The 22,168-nt window shown below is 48.2% G+C and overlaps 2 protein-coding genes across 2 annotated transcripts in view; one reads left to right on the forward strand and one right to left on the reverse strand.

The window, feature by feature from the left end:
* Positions 1–10,029, forward strand: part of LRIG1 (leucine rich repeats and immunoglobulin like domains 1) — a 74,265-nt gene extending 64,236 nt beyond the window's left edge. The window contains exons 13-19 of the mRNA XM_019536994.1: positions 455–775; positions 1,445–1,726; positions 2,333–2,752; positions 4,502–4,627; positions 5,193–5,339; positions 6,431–6,727; positions 7,061–10,029. Coding sequence (XP_019392539.1) covers positions 455–775; positions 1,445–1,726; positions 2,333–2,752; positions 4,502–4,627; positions 5,193–5,339; positions 6,431–6,727; positions 7,061–7,293 — 1,826 coding nt within the window. The 3' untranslated portion in view covers positions 7,294–10,029. The remainder of the gene's footprint in view (positions 1–454; positions 776–1,444; positions 1,727–2,332; positions 2,753–4,501; positions 4,628–5,192; positions 5,340–6,430; positions 6,728–7,060) is intronic.
* A 1,744-nt stretch (positions 10,030–11,773) lies between these two features.
* The window catches only part of SLC25A26 (solute carrier family 25 member 26), a 97,383-nt gene continuing 86,988 nt past the window's right edge, over positions 11,774–22,168 (reverse strand). The window contains exons 8-10 of the mRNA XM_019536691.1: positions 17,663–17,727; positions 16,335–16,408; positions 11,774–12,944 (exon numbers count right to left, since the gene is read on the reverse strand). Coding sequence (XP_019392236.1) covers positions 12,848–12,944; positions 16,335–16,408; positions 17,663–17,727 — 236 coding nt within the window. The 3' untranslated portion in view covers positions 11,774–12,847. The remainder of the gene's footprint in view (positions 12,945–16,334; positions 16,409–17,662; positions 17,728–22,168) is intronic.

Below are 22,168 nucleotides of genomic sequence, written 5' to 3' on the forward strand. Positions count from 1 at the left end.
ATGCTACTGCCTCCCACTCCATCTCCCATATTTTCCCACATACAATACGCCCCTGAATAAGATATGTATCTTGCATTTGAAAGGCCAAATGAAGGGAAAAAGATACTACCTTGAAGATATTGGTACGGGGCAGTAAGTAACTGAGTAGCAGCAGGTAGGGAGCCCAGTGTGGTCCCTGAGCTGTACTTTCAGCTTTGTTTTCGCTTTCCTCTAGTAGAGGCATAAGTTTGCAGAAACTAGTGTTACTTTATTTCCCCATTAACAACATGCAGAAGCTTATGGGGGGAGGTATGTGTTGTAGGTAAGAAGATACTCATTGTTAATCAAATCAATGATGCATCACCTGCAAACAGTGCTTAGGCGGTATTTTTTAAATGACGGGAATCGCAAGAATTTGTGACCGAGCTAGCGAGGGCTCCCAGCCTGCAACTGAAACTCTCGTATTGTTTTTCAGATGATTTCCCCAAGCCCCAGATTATCATTCAGCCAGAGACGACAGTTGCCGTCCTGGGCAAGGACATCCGCTTCACCTGCTTGGCTGCCAGCAGCAGCAGCTCCCCCATGACATTTGCCTGGAAGAAGGACAACGAGATTCTGCGCAACGCCGAGATCGAGAACTTCGCACATGTGCGGGCCCAGGACGGCGAGGTGATGGAGTACACTACCATCCTGCACCTCCGGCACGTCACCTTCACCCATGAGGGACGCTACCAGTGCATCATCACTAACCACTTCGGCTCCACGTACTCAAGCAAGGCCCGTCTCACTGTGAACGGTAAGGGGAAAGCTCCATTCACCTTCCTTCCCTGTAGGTAACTGTTTCGTCCAGCCCTACATATGCCACTGGACTCTGGGAGGGCCTGAGCCATAAGCACACAGGAGCCTTGCCATAGCCTCGATCCAGGCAAGTCCTTAAATGCATTCTTAATCTCCGAGTCTGAAGCAGGAGTCATTCCATTAGCTACAACCATCTTCTTCCATGCTTGCTTTTCACCACTTAGCCTTTGGGAATGGAAATACAAAAGGTGTAGGCAGAAGAAACGGCTTGGATAAAAATTTCCTTTGGTTTTTGTTTCATCCCCTTCCAGGTCAAGCCTGGAAGATGACTGGAATGGCCTGATTAAAATTTTCATGGTTTTTGTTTCATCCTCTTCCAGGTCAAGTCTGGGAGATGACTAGTTTTCTCTCAAGCTTTGAAGCGTGGGTTGAAAGAGGGCTGGTTTCAGCCATAGTGGAGCCATAGACATGCATAGTGCCCGCTCACAGGAGCTTATAGGTGGATGGCGAGAGAAGGTGATACTCTCTTGCATGTAAATAATTGCTTTATCCATCTTCAGGACATCAAGGGGGTGCGTAGGAGCATCAGGAAGACTGGTGCCATCAGGAAGGCTGTTCCCGTTTCCTTAGGGCTGTTCCTTACCTTCCTCTGCCTTTGCCCTTACAGTGTTGCCTTCGTTTATCAAAACTCCCCATGACATCACGAGCCGGACAGGGATGACCGCTCGGCTGGAGTGTGCGGCTGAGGGACACCCCACCCCACAAATAGCCTGGCAGAAAGATGGCGGCACCGATTTCCCCGCAGCCCGGGAGCGCCGCATGCACGTCATGCCAGATGACGACGTCTTCTTCATCACGGACGTGAAGATAGAGGACATGGGTGTCTACAGCTGCACAGCACAGAACTCCGCGGGCTCCGTGTTGGCCAACGCCACCCTCACCGTGCTGGGTAAGCAGCTCAAGTGCTCTTGGGACAAAGCAGGCAGGAGTACCACTTTGAGCTCCTGATGTGGGAATGCTTGGTTCCTAAGAAGGGTGATTGCACCCGAAAGCTTGCTAAGAACTTTTTTTTCCAACTATTCAGCTGGCCTAATGAAAGATATCACATCTACTCAAAGAACCATGCCTGCCTAGGATGCCGTAGACACCCAGAGAGGACCATGTGGTCATGCTGAAACATTGGGGTTGGGATGATGCGGACCCATTGTGGCAGGCTACTTAAAAAGGCCCAGATACCTGTAAAAATTAGTTCTGCTTTTTTGGAAGTCAGTCCTTTTATCAGGGTGTTTGCATCCAGGAAGAACATCTGTAGTAGGAGAGGGAGCTCTTGGCCATGGGGTATTATGGGTATATGAAAGCCATTACTCCGTGTCCTAATCAAAGGACATACTGGCTTATGTAATAGTCGTCTTTAGGATGTCCAAAGAGAACTACAGCAGAACTGGCGGTCAAATCTGTGCTGAATTGTATCATTTTCAATTATGTACGGTAGCTTTAGAGTGTAATCTTGATAGTAACCCCGGACACTAATATCTGCATGTGATTCCCCCTCCAGAGACTCCATCCTTGGTTCATCCGCTGGAAGACCACGTTGCATCTGTGGGCGAAACTGTGGCCCTCCAGTGCAAAGCCACGGGCAGCCCGCCTCCACGCATTACCTGGCTGAAGGGTGACCAGCCCCTGGTAGTCACGGAAAGGCATCATTTCACCCCCGGCAACCAGCTCTTGATTGTTCGGAATGTCATCCTGGAGGATGCTGGGAAATACACCTGTGAAATGTCCAACACCCTGGGGACCGAACGGGCTCACAGCCACGTGAGCATCTTGCAGTCTCTTGGCTGCAGGAAGGACAGGACCACGGTGGGCATCATCACCATTGCTGTGGTATGCAGCATCGTGCTGACCTCTTTGGTCTGGGTGTGCATCATTTACCAAACGAGGAAGAAGAGCGAAGAATACAGCGTCACCAACACAGGTAGGCTCCGGGTGGGGCTGAGGACCTTTGCATGGATGAATGTTGCCTTGAGGTTGGGCGGCGATGATAGGAGACATCACTTCTCCTTCAAACATTTGCTCCACAGGCTACGTGGGGCCAAAGCAGCTATGGTGACTCCCTGCTGCAAAATGCTCAGGGCTGTGCTTCCCGGCTTGGCTGGTTCACTGCAGTGGTCTGACTCACAGCCCTTACCCTCTGCGGTGCCTTTGACCATACAACAGCGACGATTCCTGTCCAGAGTAAACCAGGAATCAACACGTCTGACACCCTGACCTGCCAGTGGAAAGGCCTATTTGTCATTGGCAACTAGGTGCTAGCTTCTCCCCCTGTCCATGTCACCCCTACAGCCAGGCTGGTCTTTGGAGCAGAGGGCAGTGGGCATGATGTTTCTTGGCCCCTCTTGGCCTTCCTACAAACACTGCCCTGGTGCCAGGGTCCTGGTGTCAAAGGGAGGGAAGGGCTTTACCAGTGGCAGAAGGATTCAGGGTAACCCAAGCCCTGGGCTGGCCCTCAGACCAGTTCCTGCACTGCGTGAGGTCTCTGAACCGAGGCTGTTGGATGCACCTGTCCATTAGCTCACTGCCCCCACTGGGATTTGCTGTCCCAGGAACAGGTGCAATAGGCTTAGGGCACAGCTGGCGGGGAACGACTGATACAGTGCTGTAAGCACGGTCACGTCTTTCACGTGGAAAATCTCTGGGCTGCTGCAGCCCTTGTCTCTCGCCCGCCCTTTCTGAACGATGGCTTTTCAGAGGGTTACAGGGCCAGATTTGCAAAGTCAGGGAGGGGTTCAGTGCCCAGTAGACTTGACCTGTCCTGCGGCAGAGGTGATGGGGGGGCTGACAAGAGGTACAGCAGCTCCTGGTATAACCCAGGGCAGTCTAAGGGCTGTATTTCCCCCTATGGATCCTGCCTTTGCTGTTGAGGAGGCGAGAAGGCATTTGGAAAGCAAGACCAGCTTGGGGTAGATACTAAACATGTTAAGCCTGTAGCCTAACTTCACAGAAGACAGAAAGTCGCATTTTTTAGCTTTCTGGGTGTTTCCCCACCCCCAATCTACGGTGGCCTTACAAGAACTATAATAAGTTTCCAGGGTCTCGGTAGTTAGGACTCTGGTCTTTTCTTTCTCCCAAAAGTATTTGTTCTAATGCATCTGCTCTGGGTGGGAGCAGTGAACCCACCTTTATCAACAGTTCGGAAAGCAATGACATTTGGTATTCTCCAGATTCCCTTCTGACCTGTAAGAGGGGTCTGGGCAGGCACGATTCGACCCGCTGGCTGGGGCTGCTCTTCGCCGGCTTCTTGTGGTCAGACAGATGGCTGCGCTTTCCCCATGCTCTTGGAAAGTTCTTGGATGGCATTTTCCAAAGCATCTAAATTACATGGAAATTTCAGTCCCTGTTTTGCATCGAGTGGGATTTCCACAAATCACCAGCCTAAATGCAGGGGGGTACTTAAAGCCACCTTCCAGAGGCCGGGATTTCGGGGGCTGGGTTTATTCGTACGCTCTGAAAAAATGCACCTAGGCTGCATCTGACACCCAGGCATCGGCGAGCACACAAGTTGCTCGTGTAAGCTGCTGCTTGAGACTCTCTGAAAGCCACTGGGCCTCCCAGCATCGCCGTCCCTTTTTAAAAGTTCAGGCACTTCAAGTTTGAGACACTTGAAGCCTCATCCCTTTGCATGGTAGTATTGGAGCGTCACCACTGTTTGCACCTCTCATTCCAGATGAGACTATTGTGCCACCTGACGTGCCAAGCTACCTGTCTTCCCAAGGGACACTCTCAGACAGACAAGAAGTGGTTGTTCGAGTGGATAACAGCCAACAGCCTAATGGGCACATAGAGAGCAATGGTATGAACTGGGGTCTAATTTTATTTTTGGTGTGACAAGGGGTAGTTTTCCTCTTAGCACCAGCTACTGTTCTGCTTGGGGCCCGACTGGAGGGAAAGATCTGTGCAACTGGAAGCTCTACTGCTGCATTGTATTTAGGGCACAGGCAGGAACAGGTCTCTTTGTCAGCCCAGAAGATGCACCCTTGCCAGCAGTAACATCACTCATCTGAGCAAATTATTGCATATCTGTTCAGTCTTCAGGCCCCAATGAGTAGTTCTGCCTAGTTCAAGTTCAGTTCTTCGGCACCAGAATTTCCTCACAACTCTTTTCTAATTCAGAGCCCATTAGCACTGCCAAACCTTAGCTTTGGGCACCAAGGGCAAACGCCAACCACGCTTTGGGATGGGATGGGATGGGATGGGTAAACTTTCTGCACTGTGTTTCTAAAATATTTACTGCTTGAAGGATGGATTCAAAATTGTCCGGTGCTTCCGGCCTTGCAGCACAATCAAAAGACTAATAAATTTGCCGATCGAGAATGCAGATGGTTGTAATCCTGAGACAGCTGGTTGGTTTGTTATAGGCATGTGTCAGACTGATGCTGGAAGGTGTCCAGATGTTGAAGCTCCCACTGTCGGGTGTAGACAGCCAAAGCTATGTATAGGCTACAATAAAGATACTTGGAAGCCTGAAGACACGGGTGAGGGAACGCCAGTTCAAGATAAGACAGGTACAAAACTCATTAATCTGAAAAGGAGTTTCATGTTGGTACAGATTCAAAGAGCATGCGAGTGAAAGCGCTGAGGCTAGAAACAATTCTATCCACCTGTACTATTTTTGGGTGCAGATACAGCAAACTCACTCCCCTTCTTCTTTCTTCTTCTGTAGCATCACAAATGTTCAACTTTAACCAACCTCCTCCCAAAGGCAGATTGCAGCTAGTGAGAGCCACCAGCACAGCTGGATTAGTCTTTCTGTGCTAGTCCCAACATGGGAGAGCAGTTGCCAAGTGCAGGTGTTAGAAATTGTCAGCCGAGGCAAATAAAGGGACTGGCGATGAAGCAGAGTTCTTTAACTCATCACCACTGAGAAGTAGTTTCCCCCTCAACCTCACTGCCAGTTTCTCTGGGTTTTCCAATCACTTTTGCTTTTTTAAAAAATGTTTTGTGTATTCCCTTGTGCTGCAAGCAAGGCTCACAGGAACAGCAGAGGAACCTAAGCGTTCTTCCAGGGGAAATGGGGAAACCAAGCGCTGGAAAGCTGTCAGAAGTGTAAAATAAATGAACTGGCATAAAAGGGGCAGGGGGGACATCGTTATCTCCTCCTGCTGCTTTCATTGTGGTCACCCCAGAGGTTCCTCCCGCCAGCACTAAGCAATGTGTTTGCAGATAGCAGTGCGACAGGATAGCAACACCTTTGAAACAGCCCCAAGGTAACCTCTCTTCTGTTAGCCGCCGTTACAGACCATTTCCATCACCTGTTCATTCCCTTATTGGTAAGCTGTGAAACAGGAAATAAAAAAAAGGCTATTTCTGGCTTCAGTGGAAATAAGCGCACAACTCAGAAAGGAGAAGCACCCCAGCTGTTGGACCTGCTTTTAGCAATACTGGGACACCTGTAACACTCAGAAAAATGCAGGACTTGACTAAATTGGAGTGCGAGCAAAGAGATATGCACATAGGCTAGAGAGTGACATGACCATGTGGCAGAGACGGCTGGTTGCCCTGCAGTGTCTTTCCTTTCTCCAAGTTGTGAACACTGTGGCAAAGCCTTCCGAGCTGCTGGTCTTCAATCATTGCCTTTTCCTTTCCCTCCCCAAAGGGTACGGTCTGCCGGTTGTCTGCACTGACTGCAGCGGGAGCACGGATAGCATGAATGTCAGCATTTACCCCAGGGACCCAGAGCGCTATTCTCAGACCCTTCAGACCGCAAACAGCACCTATCCAAACGCCTTGAGCAGCAAGGAGCCAAGCAGGAGCCAAGGCCTCCTCCATCCTCCGCAGTGTAATGGGATTGGCAGCAGTAAGAGGACAGACACAGACAATACCCGCTACCCCAGCAACCATGACAGGATGCCACTCTCCTGCCCAAGTAAAGAGCCACCCACTGACAGACAAGGTATACATCCTGCTCAGGTCAAAGGCAGATCTAGACCAACAGGATGCATGGGTCCTGCCACACCTTCAAATGAAAGATGGATAAAAGCCAGCTATAAAGTCATTACACATTTCCAAGCACTAATTTCGTAGCTGGTTGGCTCTTTTTAGTAGCTGGATACTCATTTTTATGGCATCAGTCTAAATCTGTCACAAGATTAACCATATCATTGCGTAATATATGCAGCACGCGACCAGGGGCCTTAGTTACTGGTGGTGGGTAGCACGTTACAGAAGGAGGCCATGTGCTGAGCATCCACTAATGCAGCCTTGCGCTGTCTTCCCTTGTTTGTAGGCTCCTCACTAGCTTCCGCGAAGCCTTCAGAGTTCCAGAGCCTTCACTCGAGCAGAGCTGCGCCTGCAGGCGGCTCCGCCAAGCAGTTCAACAGGAATCCTGAAATTTCGCCGACGATACTGGACTTGCCGAGCGAAGCCCAAGCTAAGCAAGCCCTTCTTTCCAACGGATACGGACCCAAATCATGCGACTCCATTCATGACTTTAAGCCATCAAAAAGATCAACAAACTAAGCTACCAAGTGCAACCAAACAAACACGCTATTAATATTTTTTTTTTTTTGCACAGAGTATATAGGTTACTTACATCTACCTCAACATTTGAACTGACAACCTCTCGGAGACAAAGGAAGACAAAATGAGGTATGAGAGATGAGCTTGCGTGGGGAACAAACTCCTATTCGAGCGGCGCCTGTGTGTACATAGCTTACAACTTCCATGAGAAGTACTGAATCATTCAAAAGATTCCTTGCATGTGAAGCACATAAATGCAAGAGATTATTGTGTAAAGAGAAAAAAAGTATTTGATACAAATGTACATAAGAGTTTTCATATATATATTATAAAAAAAAAATATATATATATATATATATATATATATCTCAAAGTATATATATATCTTTTACAGAGGCTATTTTAATCTTTAGTGCATGGGTAACTGAGTGAAATCTTACCATTCTTGGCAATATTGTTTTCAGTATCAGGTTGCTGTTAAATTTTTGTTCAGAGAAAATAATCCTGGGTGCCTTAATACATAACCGCTGCCCCTCTTTTCAGTGGCAATTCCTGTAAATCAAGTTACAGGAAACGAGCACAAAGTCTGTCGCCCTCTAGAAATATTTTGCACTTAAAGAGGTTTAAATGGAGTTCTTCTATTATTTCGAGGAAATGCTAAGTAAGAGAATTAATAGCAAAAGCCAAATGATACATACACATGCATCTACTGCAACCTGATTTGTCTCTTTTCTTTATAGGAGAACTTTAAAAAAAAGTATTCCATTCAGCATTGCATTGACGAACTAAAGGTTAAATAGTCTGTGATAGTCTATTAAAACAGAAGAGCGCACAGGCATACAATACAATCCAGCTACAGCGCGCGCTTCCTGTGCACCCCCCACCCGCCCCACCACACACACAAAAAAGCAGAGATGATTACTAGCCACAAAAGATATGCAGTAAAACTGGGGGCAGAGACGGGAGCAAACCTCAGAGCAAAGTCTTGCCTGCACACACAAGTTGTCTTACTTTAAGTCCTTTGGTGCAGTTGAAGTGCTCCAACTCTCGGTTGTTGCAGTGACAAACAGGTGCTCGTGCTGATACAGCTTCTCCCTGGTTAGGAAAGGGAATAGGTTGTACCAGACTTGAGTCCCCCGCCCACCTGCATCTCATCTCGGGTGGTACAGGTGTGACTGTTTGGCTCGAAAATAATCCCAGCCCCCCAAAGTGAGCCAGGCATTAAATACCGCAGCCTGGCAGTTCACAAACTAAAGCTTACGTGACCCCAGGTATCAAAGAAAGGGGCTCATGGGTCTGAGAGGTGCCGTCTTAATATGGGGTTACAGGGAGAAGGACTAAAAGACCCCAGTCACCAAAACTGCAGCTACTCACACGCCCAACATCGCCGATACCCCTTTGCATGTGAGCATCTGCTTCGGGACAAAGATTTCTGTGCAGCAACCCCGAAATAGGCTGATTTAGAAGCAAGTCTCTTAAGTTGATACTGGCTTAAAGGAACAACTTCTGAACGTCGCTGTATGGTTTGGATGTTCGTTCGTGAATGGAAACCCCCCCCTCCCCCAACCCCATGTCATTTATAACTTCAATATGAAGCTTTTTATTTATAGAAAGGCTGCTTCTGTTGGTGTCGGTACCTGTGGAGGGACAACTTTTTTTTTTCCAGTTACTTGTAATGGAGTTCTGCTCGTACAAGACTGCTACGTTTTGGTGATGACTACTCTTGGGAGAGCTTGTTTGGGGGGGGTTATTTTTACTTTCTTTTTTTTGCTTTCTTAGCAGCAACTCAATGGCTGTTTCGTTGGAACAAGATCCAACAAGCGTGCCACTCACGCCAGCTTAGTAGGTCACAGAAGGCATCGATAGCAGTCAGAGCAGGGAGATCGCTTGTCTGCATTCAGGAAAGGCTTATGTCTGTGCCAAAGACCTGTTAAATCAACGGGACTTCAGCACATGCGTTAGAGCCCGGGCCCAAAACGTCTGTCCCAAGTGATGACCAAACTATTCTGCCTTCCTTAGAAGCCGACCTCCTACCCAAACATCCGTCTCTGGAGTGACGGCAAAGACAAGTTTCACTGTAAATGACTTGACTGGCCTTTATGAAGCGAGGCATAATTAAGCCAGCTGCCTGTCTGTATCAGTTCCTAACTGTAGACCCACGTGCACTTTGGGGCAGGTAGCTAATTATGTTGAGTGCCAACTTCTAATTATTCATTGTCTCAGAGATGGATAATAGAAAAAAACAATCAATAAACCCAGCGTATTTTTCCTCCCAAGCGAAGAAAAATACGCTTTTAGAACTAACTCAAATGGTGAAAGTAGTAGCGGGTGTTACTGGGATATCCCCACGCAGCATGGGAAAGACTTAACTAACTAACTTTGCTGGCAGAAACGTCATCACCATTGCAAGCGTTTAAGCACATTTGCCACAATAACATTGGAGAATAATGTATTTTTTGATAACGTTAACTGTTTAATGTTATTACTTCCACTAAATATGTGAATCTGCTGCTTCTGAGAGGCAATGTGAAAGAGGAAGTATTACTTTTGTGTACAAAGTTATTTATTTATTAGAAAAAAACCATTTGGTACAATGTTGTACATTGAAAAACATGTAAAATATTGAAGTGTCTAACAAATGGCATTGAAGTGTCTTTAATAAAGGTTCATTTATAATATTACAGCTTTTCTGTTCTTGTTGAGAGTGAGCTTTGGAGAGATCCAGTTGAAAAAAAATCAATAAATAAAGAGTCTAACCAGTCACTACCCTCTTTTCTGCTTGTTTCTACTGCAAGTGCATCCAAAGGATTAGGAAATAACAACTTTATGAAAAACACCCAGCTTGTCATGTTAAACCCAAGAAATGTAATTCTGTATGATGAACCAAAAGAGGCACCAGCAATAGCACGTGGAGTGGGAGAGCTCCGAATCATATTGAGATGGTACAGTAAAGGTTTTATTTGAAATGTCTAATCCATCAATTGCTTAATTAGCTGGCCACAGTCATCAGATGGGTGCACGAAAGAAAAATGAGGTCAGTAGGGAACAGAGTCAGTCAAAGACAACTTTGAACATCAATACTGTGCGTGGGTAGTTACGCTCCATCACTGCCCATGGTAGAGATGTTGGGTACAGCAACAGAGGTAACGCTGAGCCGAGTTTTGCATGGAGAGCAGGGATTTTGTCTCTTAGTGTACCAGAAACTAGTGTTTCTGCCCCACAACTGAAGTGGTAGTGTAAGAGTGATGATGCAGCTGTGATGGGCCAGAAATTATGCGAGAAGCCAGGACGTCTTCAGGCAACATCCTTTACTGGACCACCTCACATCAACTTCCAAAGCTCCCTTGCATATAATAGTTGTGTGTTAGCTAAAGGGCTGGAGATGACGAGTCCCCCGGGGATGATGTCATGTTTCTTGCACAGGCTTAGGAAGACATCGCTGTGTAGTCTTTTTCTATAGGTCATGGATTTTCTCGTCTAAGCAGCAGATTTCATTATCTTCCAAGTTAACTAGGCAGTAAGTCCAATAAAAGATATCACCCTAAGAAACCAGTGTCTCCTGCAAATAAACTGAATTTAAGGGGATAAACACATTATTCTGAGCCAAAAGGGCTCCTTTAGAAACTTCATGTCTGGTGTCAAGCTACTATTTTTGTTTTTTTTGCCCAAATGATTCCAGTTTTAGAATAATGCTAAACTTCCCATTTGTTGAAGCTCAGAGAGCTTTGCATGGGCTACCAATGAAGGTTTCATTTTAGGACGACCCATTAGATCCCTTTTCCCCATTCTAGAAGTGAAAGTTTCTCCTTCTGCCTGCAAAGGCAGGTGACGGGGGTGCTTTGTGGGCCCAGGGGGGTCTACCTTACTTGATCTGGCACAGGTGAGTCAGCATGACCTATAGGCACAGATGAGTCAGCATTGTTCTGTGCAGACCTCTTTTGCATTAGCGTGGTAAAGGCATGGGTTCAGATTAAATGGGTTAACAGTAAAGGGATCCACAAGGAACAGTGAAAACATGGGCTGATGGTTAAGGCATCACAAACAAACCCATTCTGAGCTTCCCTAACCTGTTTTGGTTGGTTGGGTTTTATATAGAAGCTAGGTATAGGGGGAGGACTTCCTGGGAGAGCAAACCATCCTAAGAGTAAGATTTGTGTGACCCAGGAATGGCTGGATGGAGACCCCCCCTCAAATGCTGGGCTAAGAGTCTGTGGCCCCAGTGACTTGCCACAGAGCCACCCAGTCACTGAAGGGAGTGCGAAGCCGTTAGCCAAGAAGGCTGTTCTTCAAATATGCGGCTACCTGATAAACGGAGGGTAGGGCCCTGTGCTTGTTACCGGCCATCAAGTTCAATAATAGCTCTTTCTTATCCCACCACAAAGTGCACTGGTGTAACTGCTAAAAAAAAAGACGTCTGACATCTGGTCACAATCAGAGCATTTGGGGCTGGTTGCAATTCCAGTTTTAATCTGAGATTCGCTTCAGGATCAGTTTTACTCCTTTTGAACAGTTTGCCTCCGTGCAGGCGGCAGGTTCGCAATGCTCAGATGACACAGCTCAGTAGACCATCAGGGCTTTAATAATCTAGCTCTATGGATTTACTCAAGAGGTGGCAAAAGAGTCGTCTTCACATTTAGATGGGGCAGGGGGAATAGGAGATGACTCCCCTGTGACCCATGCTGCCTGTCCCTCTTGAACTGGCTGTTTGGGTACTCGCCCCTGTCCACGTGCTGCATGGGATACCTGCTCACTACTTGCAGCCTCCATACCAAGTAGGCGTATTCCTGCAAAACCATGCTGTGGAAATACCTGCATTTGATGGAGACACATTTTCACATTGCAAGGCACCGGCTGCTCTGCCTGGAGAAGCCTATGCCTAGTATAAGCTGCGTGTTCACGTCCTGCCCTAACTCCCCCTGGGACGGCAGCACTGTTGGACACTGTTGTAAAATAATACAACCACAGCCTTCGCTGGAGAAGCGCACGTTTAATGAGTCTAATGCCCTGGTTGCCACACAAGAGAGCTGCTACGTGCACCTGGAGGGGCAGACAGCGACTGAACGTTTCAAATCAGAAACGAGCAAATTCTAGGACAATCACTGCGTGAGGCCTTGCAATTGTACCAGCTGCAGCTCTGTTCGCTTGTCCTGGGGCACAAAACCCGCACCAACGGGCTGAACCAGGTCTCAGCCAGTAATGAGACCTGGTTTTATCCTCTCACAGCTGCGCTCTTGTGGTTAGCAAAACATTTTCCCTGTGTAAGCCCTAATAATGGCTTTTGCAGCCAAGGTAATTAGTTGTTTACCCCCCCAATGTTACTTTTTTGGCATGGTCTCACAATGACTTCACTGCTTTCACGGCAGGGAAATTTCAAGGTAGGGAAATTGGATTATTTAAGGGTTTTTGTTGGGTTCTCCCCCCAGCCCTGAGAGGAAATATTGTTGGGGTGGTGGAGCAGCTGCTGGGACGCATAAAGCAGCCTGGGTTGGTTTGTACAAGGCCTCTTTGCTGAAAGCAGATCCATGGATCCACACATGGGCATCTCCGGGCCCGCTCAGAGCAGCAAGCTGCGTGCCTTGTCATACGTCCCGAGGAAGATGAAGCCTCCCAGGCTGATGGCTGTCATTCGAGGGATGACACCTGCAAACAAGCTGAAAGAAGAATGGGAAAAGCTGTTTCCTGGGTAGCGCTGGCTTGGTGGCAAGCAAGCAGGCCCCGCTCTGTTCAAGGGCAGCATGTGCAGGCTTTTACCTTGCCGTCTTCTTCAGTAGACTCATATCCCTTGTTGATTAACGGAGGGATGCAACTGTGAAGTGCCCTCAGCCTGGTTCTGCAGGTGGGGAAACTGAGGCACAGCACCGAAGGGCTGCATCCCCAAAAAGGGTTTAGATGCCTTCCTTGCATTACCTTGCCAAAAGCAGATCCCACATCGCTGAGCTGGGCATTAGGCCCTGCATAGTGCAAGATCCAAAACAGCTAGCATGCTGGGTGGAGAGCCGGGGCGATCCCCTCAACCCCAGGGTAGTGAAGTCTCCAACAACCCTGGGAAGTGCTCTAACAACTAGGCCACCTTCCCCTCCCTCTAGCTGCATCCTTGATAAAAGCAGCCTCTGCTGCCGGGTTGCATGCAGCGCCTGAGCCTGTCAGCGTGCGTTGGGCACGCTCGGAGAACGCCTTCTTAATTGAGCCCTGCAGGGGACTGGCAGCCCGGTGTCTAGATCCCGACCAGACTCAGGCGTGAACTTGGCAGCCAGCGGTTCGGTCTTGCCAAGTCGGAGGCAGCTCTGGGCATGCACAACAGCAAAACTTCAAGGGCAGAGAGTGAGGTGCCTCTGAAGTTCAGGTATCTCTACAAGTCAGCAGCTGCTGGGTATCCGGACTGCAGTTTGGACTCATGCATCCCAAGTGTCACATACGCTCCTCATTAGGTACCTCGCTCCCTCTCCAGATCCAAACCCAAGCACCTTATCCTTGGTCACAAGCAGGAAAGGACCCCTGAGCCTCACACCGCAGACATCAGGGTGCCTTGTTCTCTACACTTCAGGCGATCCACCCTGCTTAGGGGCAGAGCACAGCCTGGAGGAACAGTAACTAGGCTAAAGTCTTGAAAACACGGTGGGTAAAAAAATGCCTGCTCAGTGGTGGAAGATAATGCCAACAGGAAGAGCAGGCCTGCAGTGTAATGGAGATCTTAACTCAAGAGGACACAGGGCAGGTGGAGCATCCAAAACCATGCACATCCCATTACCTGCCAGCATCCCAGGAAAACCCAGAGAGCTGCAAAGTGTTTTATGGGAAGACAACGTCCCTCTGAAGTTGATGGGGGCTCAGCACCAGGCAGGACTAGGCGGGCTGAGATAAATGGCCAAGGGAAGTTGCTCTCCCACCAACACTGGCTGGGATGACAAACCTCAGGACAGACCTCTGCAGCTCTCCGCACAAGTCTGGCTCTCCTAAGCTGGGTGCAAGGACTGGCTAGACCCCAAACGACTCACCTGCATCCCTTGGACCGACCCGTGCAGAGGGAGGACCCCACACACCATGGGACTGACGTATGAGTCCTCTGCACTGGGTGAATTAGGGGGTTTGCTCTGCTCCCCTTGGCTTTTGTGAGCTCGTTTGGACCCTTCGTGTTAAACTAACCCAGCATTTCATCATGCGTTTGGTCCCGCTGCTATTACTTGACATATCCTGTGTAACGCAGGGAGGCCGAAGGCATTTTAACTACCAGGGTCCCCCGGAAGCAGCTCATGTTCCTGTAGCAATTTAGGAGCTTCTTCTCCCTTGTGCTCCTCGCTGCAAGTCAAACCCGGTGCCTGGGAAACCTCCAGCTGCACTTGCTTTGGTTTTTGTGGTAATGATCTTTGCTCAGGATCCGGGAGCACACAGGCAGATGGAAACATTTTATGGCTTCGCTAGACAGCAATTGGGTCTATTACCATAATTATAGCTTTAAAAACAGAGTAATTTGTACGAGGCATGTAGTGACAAAGCACCAATAGGCTAAAGCCTGCGGCACGGCATTGTTCTCCAGCGACACCTCATCCTTCTCCCGTGGCAGTGCTTAGTCCTGTTACAGGAGCTCTGCAAACGTGCATCCGCAGCACAGGCTACTGCAACCCCAGCGGTTACGTCTGCGGGAGCAGGGAACCCCAACTGCAGCCTCCAGAAGCAGCACCTCCGATCTCGTTTCTTCCTGAGATCTCCTGCTCTTTTCTCTCCACTTTTACCGCTGGGGCCTTTCCCAATCCTGGTGATCAAGCTTCCACCGAATCCTCCCGAATGACTCTGGAGATCTGGGTATTATGCCGAGCCCTGTCCCTGACTGCCCTGTCTCTTATTAAGCTAAGTTATCTGGGCCCCACTTCCTATTTGACAAATAGGAACTCATTTCCTTTTAATATTTAGCTTAAGAGCTTTTCCAGGCAGCAGGGTGTTTGTACAGCACCTGACACAGAGGGCCACTGCTCACTAATAACAGTAAAAGACTGGGTGCAAGGGGCGCTAAAGCTGCAGGATAAAGCAGAGCATTTGAACTCCATAGTTTTCCAGGAGCAAGTGACTACAGTGCACTTTCCTGCCTGTGCACTGAACTCAAAGCTAGAAATCATGCTTCACTTCTAAACCATCAGCCACCAGCGCATATCCAGTGTAGCTGCCCAGACCTACATCTCTCCACAACACCGAACAGAATCACGGACAAAGCAGGACCAGCCCCAACTACATCATCACTGCAAGAGGTCAGAATGGCATATTCCTGTTTTAACAGACAGGCAAACTGAGGCACAAAGCGGTCACATGCATCAGCATGACCCAAGTTACTGACAGAGCTGGAAAACCAGCCTAATTCCCTCGGGTGCGTTCAGATTGGGCTGTGAGGGGTTCTTCCTGGCTAAGCCGGCCCATTGCTACCTGTTAAAACCACTGTTCTTGCCTGCCTCAGCAACTAGTTATTTCGGCAAACAGAGCTGTGCTGCAACACAGATGACTGTGGGGAGGCGAGCCAGCATCCCAGCACATGCCCTGGGCCCCAACACTTTGCAAAAAAGCTTACTAATAAGCACGGATATAATGGGAATCCAAGAGGATGCTCCACACGGAATCGCATATCCTGCAGTTGGAAAACACTACCGCAATGCAGAAATGCAGCATTGCAGCATCCCATGGAGTGGTCAGAAAAGGGCTTTAAAAAGCCAGCGGCTCCTTGCTGCTGCTTGGATGTCTTTGGTACCTCTGTGGCAGATCCTGTGCAGGTGAAAGAAGACCTCAGAGTACACAGACGACTTTGCTATTTCCCCCACTGCAGAACTGGAGAAAGCTGGGGGTGTTTTACTGCAGCAGAAGGACATCCCTTCTTCAGGACAGGCCTGGGGTCTCCACTGGGTGGACTCATTATGGTTAGTTCATACTGGAAATGCCACAGCTCCAAATGGTGCTATTTGGGATCAAGGCCTCATGGTAACACACCGCTCTGTTTTCAATAAAACACGTTTGTAGTGGGCTGTCACCAACTGAGCTATTCTCTCACCACAAGTCCTTACCCAGACACGCCGTTCTTCTTCCAGACCTCGTACAGAGCAGACAGCACATTCCCTTTGGCGTTGCTGGAACCAGCCTGCATTGCAAGAAGAGACAGACAGGCAGTCAGTGATACTCCACTCCTCCTTTCCACAGCTTATATCGCTTCACCAGTGCTTAATGCACCTACTGATGAATTAGCACATGCACACGTTCAGCTGATCAGCACCAAATACCTCAGTATCAAATCAGATCCATTCAGATTGAAGAAGATGTTAATATCACTGTTCATATTCATATGAGTTATGTGCATTATTATACATATTATTATGCTGCAAAAGACCATGTACAGCATGAGAGATGCTGTGCAAACACACCGAAAGTCACCCTCCATACAGAGGACATGGGACAGAAAGGTCGCAAAGAGGGATAGCAGCAAAGCAAGGAACAAAGGCCAGATCATCGTATCTCCCTCCAGGGCTGCATACATCAGTCCACAGCGTGTCTCAAAAGCCCAAAGCAAGAACAGGCTTTGATTCCAGCCCCTGGGGGCAATCCACTGGCTGTCGAGCCTGCCGCTTACTTATTTCAAAACTTCTAAGGAGAAGTTTTCCCTCGCCATTTCATTTAAAACTATACAGTAAAAATAACTGCTTAAAAAAAACGGGGTGCAAGCAACCCCTGTACCACATAGCCACCCGAGCTACAAAGGCAAACCGACCAACTACAGGGCGTTACATTTCACATACGGCAGCATAACTTGGCAAATGTTTAATACACAGCCGTGCCTTGCATGGCATCTTTCATGCAAGGATCTCAAAACGTCTGAGTGGGTCAGCAGTATCACTCCTTCCCCGGTGAGGAAACAACCGAGGGCAGGTCAAGCTGCTCAGGGTGCTGGAGGAGTTCAGCAACGAGACCCAGCATGCAGCACATGCCGCTCATTGCACTGTGAATATACATGTATGCCGAGGCATACGAGGTGCATATTGTAGGGAGATCTCTAACATAAGACTTATCCAAATGGAGAAAGGAATCCGGCCCTGTCTGGATTTCTGATGTCAGGCGTTTGTCACAAGGCCTTTGTATTCGAGCCTGAGCAGGGACATCTTTAATGGCTCTTTGGGGAAAGAGCAGAGGCTAGAGGTAAAAGGAGAAAGGTGGGGATGGGGGGTGGGAAAGCAGCACCATTGTTATCTGCCCCAAAACTGCGCGCTCCCATCCCATTGCAACATAGGGAGCAGAAATCACCATTAAGTGCTGGATCAGCCACTTTGCCACGGCCCTGCACAAGTGCTGGCACTCTGCGACCACGCACCTGCCATTTCCGTGCTGTTCGGCTGCCTCTTACCTTTGCCAGCATAATTCTTGTCTTGGCTACATCGAGAGGCGTGGTGACTGCAGCTGCAAACCCACCTGAGCATATTAAAACACCAAACACAAGTGAGACATTGTTTGTCGAACAGGAATGCCACGCCGCCTTGAATTCCCACAGCCCCGGCCAAAACCCCGACGGTATTAATGCTGACAGCCTGTTCCCCAGCTCGCAACATAGGATGTCTGCGCAGAGGGTTTTTAGCTTTGTGTGCCGATTGGCAAGGAAGTGGTCCTTTGCGCGATGCCCCGGTAGCACCCAGAGACTGCAGTGGAGGTTGGAGGTCTATGGTGCTTGGTGCTGTATGTAGGCAGGTGGGATAGTTTCTATGTTAAACACCTACATGCTATACGACTGCAAGAAATCTCTTACTCTGAGAGGAAGGAGAACAAGTAAGGGTGTTGCATCCTGCCTTGACAGTGTAGTTTTGAACATCAGGCTAGACCAGGTTTTCACTATACACTATAAACAGGGAAAGGTGATGGGGTAAAAAGTCCACAAGGCACATACTTTGGGTCTGGATGTCAAATTCAGGGCGGGGGGATGGGGATCATGGCCCTTTAGAGTGAAAAGGAAGCCAGAATTTCTGAAGGAAACACAACTGTAGGCCAACAGCTTGGAAAGCTCAGGATGTAGGGGTTTTACTAATGGGATTTGGCCAAATGACCAAGTACCCAAGCACCAACCTCTTTCAGATGCACCTCTAATGTCCCAAGCTACTACTGACACAGAGGCAGAGCAGCGAAGGGTCTGGATGCATGAGTTCAAGTGGGTCTCATGCCAAAAGCCACCACCAATGCAGTGGTCATCATCTGAATGGGCAGCTGCTAGCTGAGGACAATGTTGGCCAGACCATTCCCTTGTGTGCTGCTGGCTCTGGTATGTTCAAACCACACTAGCCCTGTTTTGAACCTGATGGCCACCCTTGGAGGTCATTTCTTTCCCCCAGAAGAGCTTGCCCAGCTGTGATACCCGCAGAGAAAACCTGTTCTCGAGAGGGGAAAAGGGAAATGCAGCTGGCTTAGAGAGACCAGCCACCTCCGTTCACTTCTGGTGGAAAGCCATGGAAGTCAGTCATGTGATACCGTACCAACGTGATCAGAATCAGGCCCCAATGAAGGAGATGCGGGACCCTCCAGGGCTGTGCCGGGAGCTTATACACACACCCATGCCCGATCAATGCTTTGATTCAGAGGCTGCAACCACTGTCTGCTTCACTTTCCAGGCTCTCTGCTGGCAACTACTTCTTCTAGGCTCCATCAACACCTGTCTCCTATTTCCCCACCCTAACAGGACTCTGGTTTCTGGCTCTTTCACTCCCAGCCATAACAGCCTCATTTTAAAAAGCAGCAACTCAAACGCTGCTCAAAATTCACCAAAATAAATATTTACTTGTCAGCAGCAGTGCAGTGCTAAGGACAGCGGGGGAGAAAGAGAGCGTTTAAGAACAATCTTCTTCTCCGGAGTTTGTATAAACCCAGTGTCTGGGAGCCAGGGGGAGAGAAGTGGTTCCAAGTGGCTGAAGCTGACGCAGCGTCCAGGGAATTGTCTAAAAATAGTCGACTGCGCTTCCAAGTTTTGTGGAATGTAGAGAAATGGATCTCATTTCTCCTGGGGGAAAAAAAGGGAAAAAAAAAAAAAATCCCCAACCCCCCTCCTTTTAAATCTGCAAGCTACTGCAAATCAGGTTTATCCATTGGCTGGTGTTTTGACCTCTCTGGTCTAACTTCTGCAATATTAAGATGGTTCTTTATGTAAAAAGAATGCCAACTGGGCAGTTTTCTGTATCAGTTGCAAGGGATCGATTTCTTAAGGTTAATGAAGGCACGGTGGAGAACAATCCGGTACTCATCGTCTGGGGCAAGAGAGAGATGCCTTGTTTCTGAAACAGGAATGCCCGAGGATTTCAGGCCGTAAGAGGACTTGTGTGTCGCCCTCTCCTCTCAGTAGAAGTGTGAACCCAGTAGGTTTTAGGATAAGCAGTTAAAAAAAAAAGGGTTTATGTTAGGCAAGACAATATAAGACCCTATAAGCAAAACTGGCCATGCCCCAAGCCCATTCCTGCTCCACGTTTAAAGATCTGAATTCTTTAATTCTGCACTAGTTTTTGACCACAGGGTCTGCTGCCTTTTTGGACAATTTGGTTACAATCAGTACTACTGTCAATGGCATATTTTTAAAGTAGCTAAAAAAAGAAAGAAAATCCTTCTTGCAAGGTGCCGGATTAACGAGACTGGAAATAGATGGTCTTGCTTTAACCACAGACAGGATTAGAGCAGAATGAAATTGCAAAGCACTGGGATTTTACTCCTAAAACTTCAGGGCAGCCTTAGCTCAGGTCATTAGCAGCCTTCATAAAAGCTAAATTATTTTTCTCATCTGGCCCTGCGGTTTCTTAAGGAATTTTTAGTCCTAACAGTGTTTCTTATTGGTAGAAGTGTTAGTCTCAGCTGCTAAAATGATTTGATTATGTACAACTTATTCTCCAATGCAATATTCCTACATGCTCTTATCCAAAGGAATCAATCCAGGCTCTTCATATTTTCCCCAACTGCTGTTTGGGGAAACAGGTTATTTTGTCCTTAAGCATAAAGCTCTTCCATCTCCCTTCATTGGGAAGTACTTGTATAACAGATTTACAAATCAATTTAGAACGACGACAGCAGCAATACTGCACTTTATGAGTATGACAGGTACTAATACAGCAGCTAAATTAAACACAAGTTTGCATACGCTCGGCTGGGACTCAAATTTATGGCTAGCAAACACAGGAACGAAGGTAGCGAGTCTGACCATATCAATTCAGCCTGAATTTATTCCTGAGTGCCACGGGTAATTGTTAGGCTATGCTCATAACGTTTAGAACGTAGTTCCCAGAAGAGGTTGAATGGCAAGTTGCAGCTAACAAGGCAACAGTCCCAGTGATGTCACAACTATTACTATATAACAGAAATATAACCGGGCAAAGAAATCCGGTTTGGGGGTTTAGCTAGCTGTTTATCACACAGCAGTTGTTGTCATCATGGTCATCAGCAGGGGCTCGGTAAAATTCATGACCAGGCACCGATTAAGTCTCAGTTCAGCTCTACATGTCCGGATGGTTTAGTGCATGGACCCCTCACAGGGTCAGAGGGGGTGAGCCCCAATGGGACCATGGCATCATCTAGATGCTCCCAGATGGGACCATGGACCTTCTTGTGCATCTCCATTTGAGCTTACGAGCAGCAATTTTCCTTCCAAATCATGGATGAAACCATCAAGTTGGACTGGGGCCTACTACCCATCCTTGCAGATCTCCACTAGAAACTCTCACATGACAGGTGGTTTCCCTACTGAAAACTCATTTTTGAGAGCTATGATTTCATCAGCTCTTCATTTGGCATGCACTAGGCTGACAGGATGTTCATGTGCTAGTCCTCTGGACAAGGCTAACTCGCACCTACTGGTGGGGAAGTGCCAAGTGGTCTATAAAAGGAAGAGCTTGGAGCACAGACACCTGGAGACACAGCGTCTCATCTGCAATGATTTAGCTCATTTGGACTTGAAAGCATCGTCTGAGAGGATGCAAAAGAGAACGCTTGAAATCTAGCCTAAAACAGATGAATCTCAGCCTTTGCAGCCTTGCATGTTAAAGAGGCTCTCAGACACAGCGTGCCGTCTTGCCAGAGCTCACTGGATCCAAAAGGAAATGACAGAGGCCTTCTATGTTCACGTGCAAAGGGCTCTCATTGGTGCTTTGTTCTTCACGAGCCTTGCAGTGAGAGTGGCTGGCAGTCTATCAATTATTAATGCTGTGCCACACGGCTTTTGCAGCATGGAGAAAGGAAGAAGAAGAAAGAACTTTTCCACTGCGCTGAAGTGTCTCTCTTGGAGTTAGGGATCGCCAGGGTGCAGGAGAGCATGAATCCGCCCCTCTCCTGCTCGGACAGAGACCAGAATTAAGAGCCCACTGCAAGGAAGGTGCAAGCAGCCTGCTCCTGGCTGACGACGGCATGACCGACCCCTGAAGAACTGCATCCTTACCCCTGTTGGGACATGCCTTCGGGTGTAAGCTTGTTCTGGCGTGACCAAGAAGTGGAAACCCAACGGATACCCTACACCCGTACAACTTGGTACAATTTGTTGAATGGGGTCTTTGTCTTGGCATATCTCTGGATAGTCTCATCAATTATAAACTGTCCAGTTTGGTGCTAATCTTTAGTCTTCGGTAGCAGGAAGCTCCACAAGTGAAATTCGACTTTGCTTAAAAAAAGTTATTTTGGGGGTTTGTCTGAAATTTGCTGCCTTTCAGTGGAGCGTGTTCCCTTACTCTGGCATTACGGGGAAGGGCAGACCCTCACTCTCTAACCTAGGGACTTTCCTGGCTCATTCCTGCCATACCCACATTGCCCTGCAACGACACCCTGCATGGCAGGGAAGTGCTCCTATCCCTATTTTACAGATGGGAAATCGAGGCACGCCGGGGCTAAGCAGCAGGGTCAT

This window comes from Crocodylus porosus, unplaced genomic scaffold, assembly GCF_001723895.1.
Source record: "Crocodylus porosus isolate Cpor-Errol unplaced genomic scaffold, CroPor_comp1, whole genome shotgun sequence".
Lineage (NCBI taxonomy): Eukaryota > Metazoa > Chordata > Crocodylia > Crocodylidae > Crocodylus > Crocodylus porosus.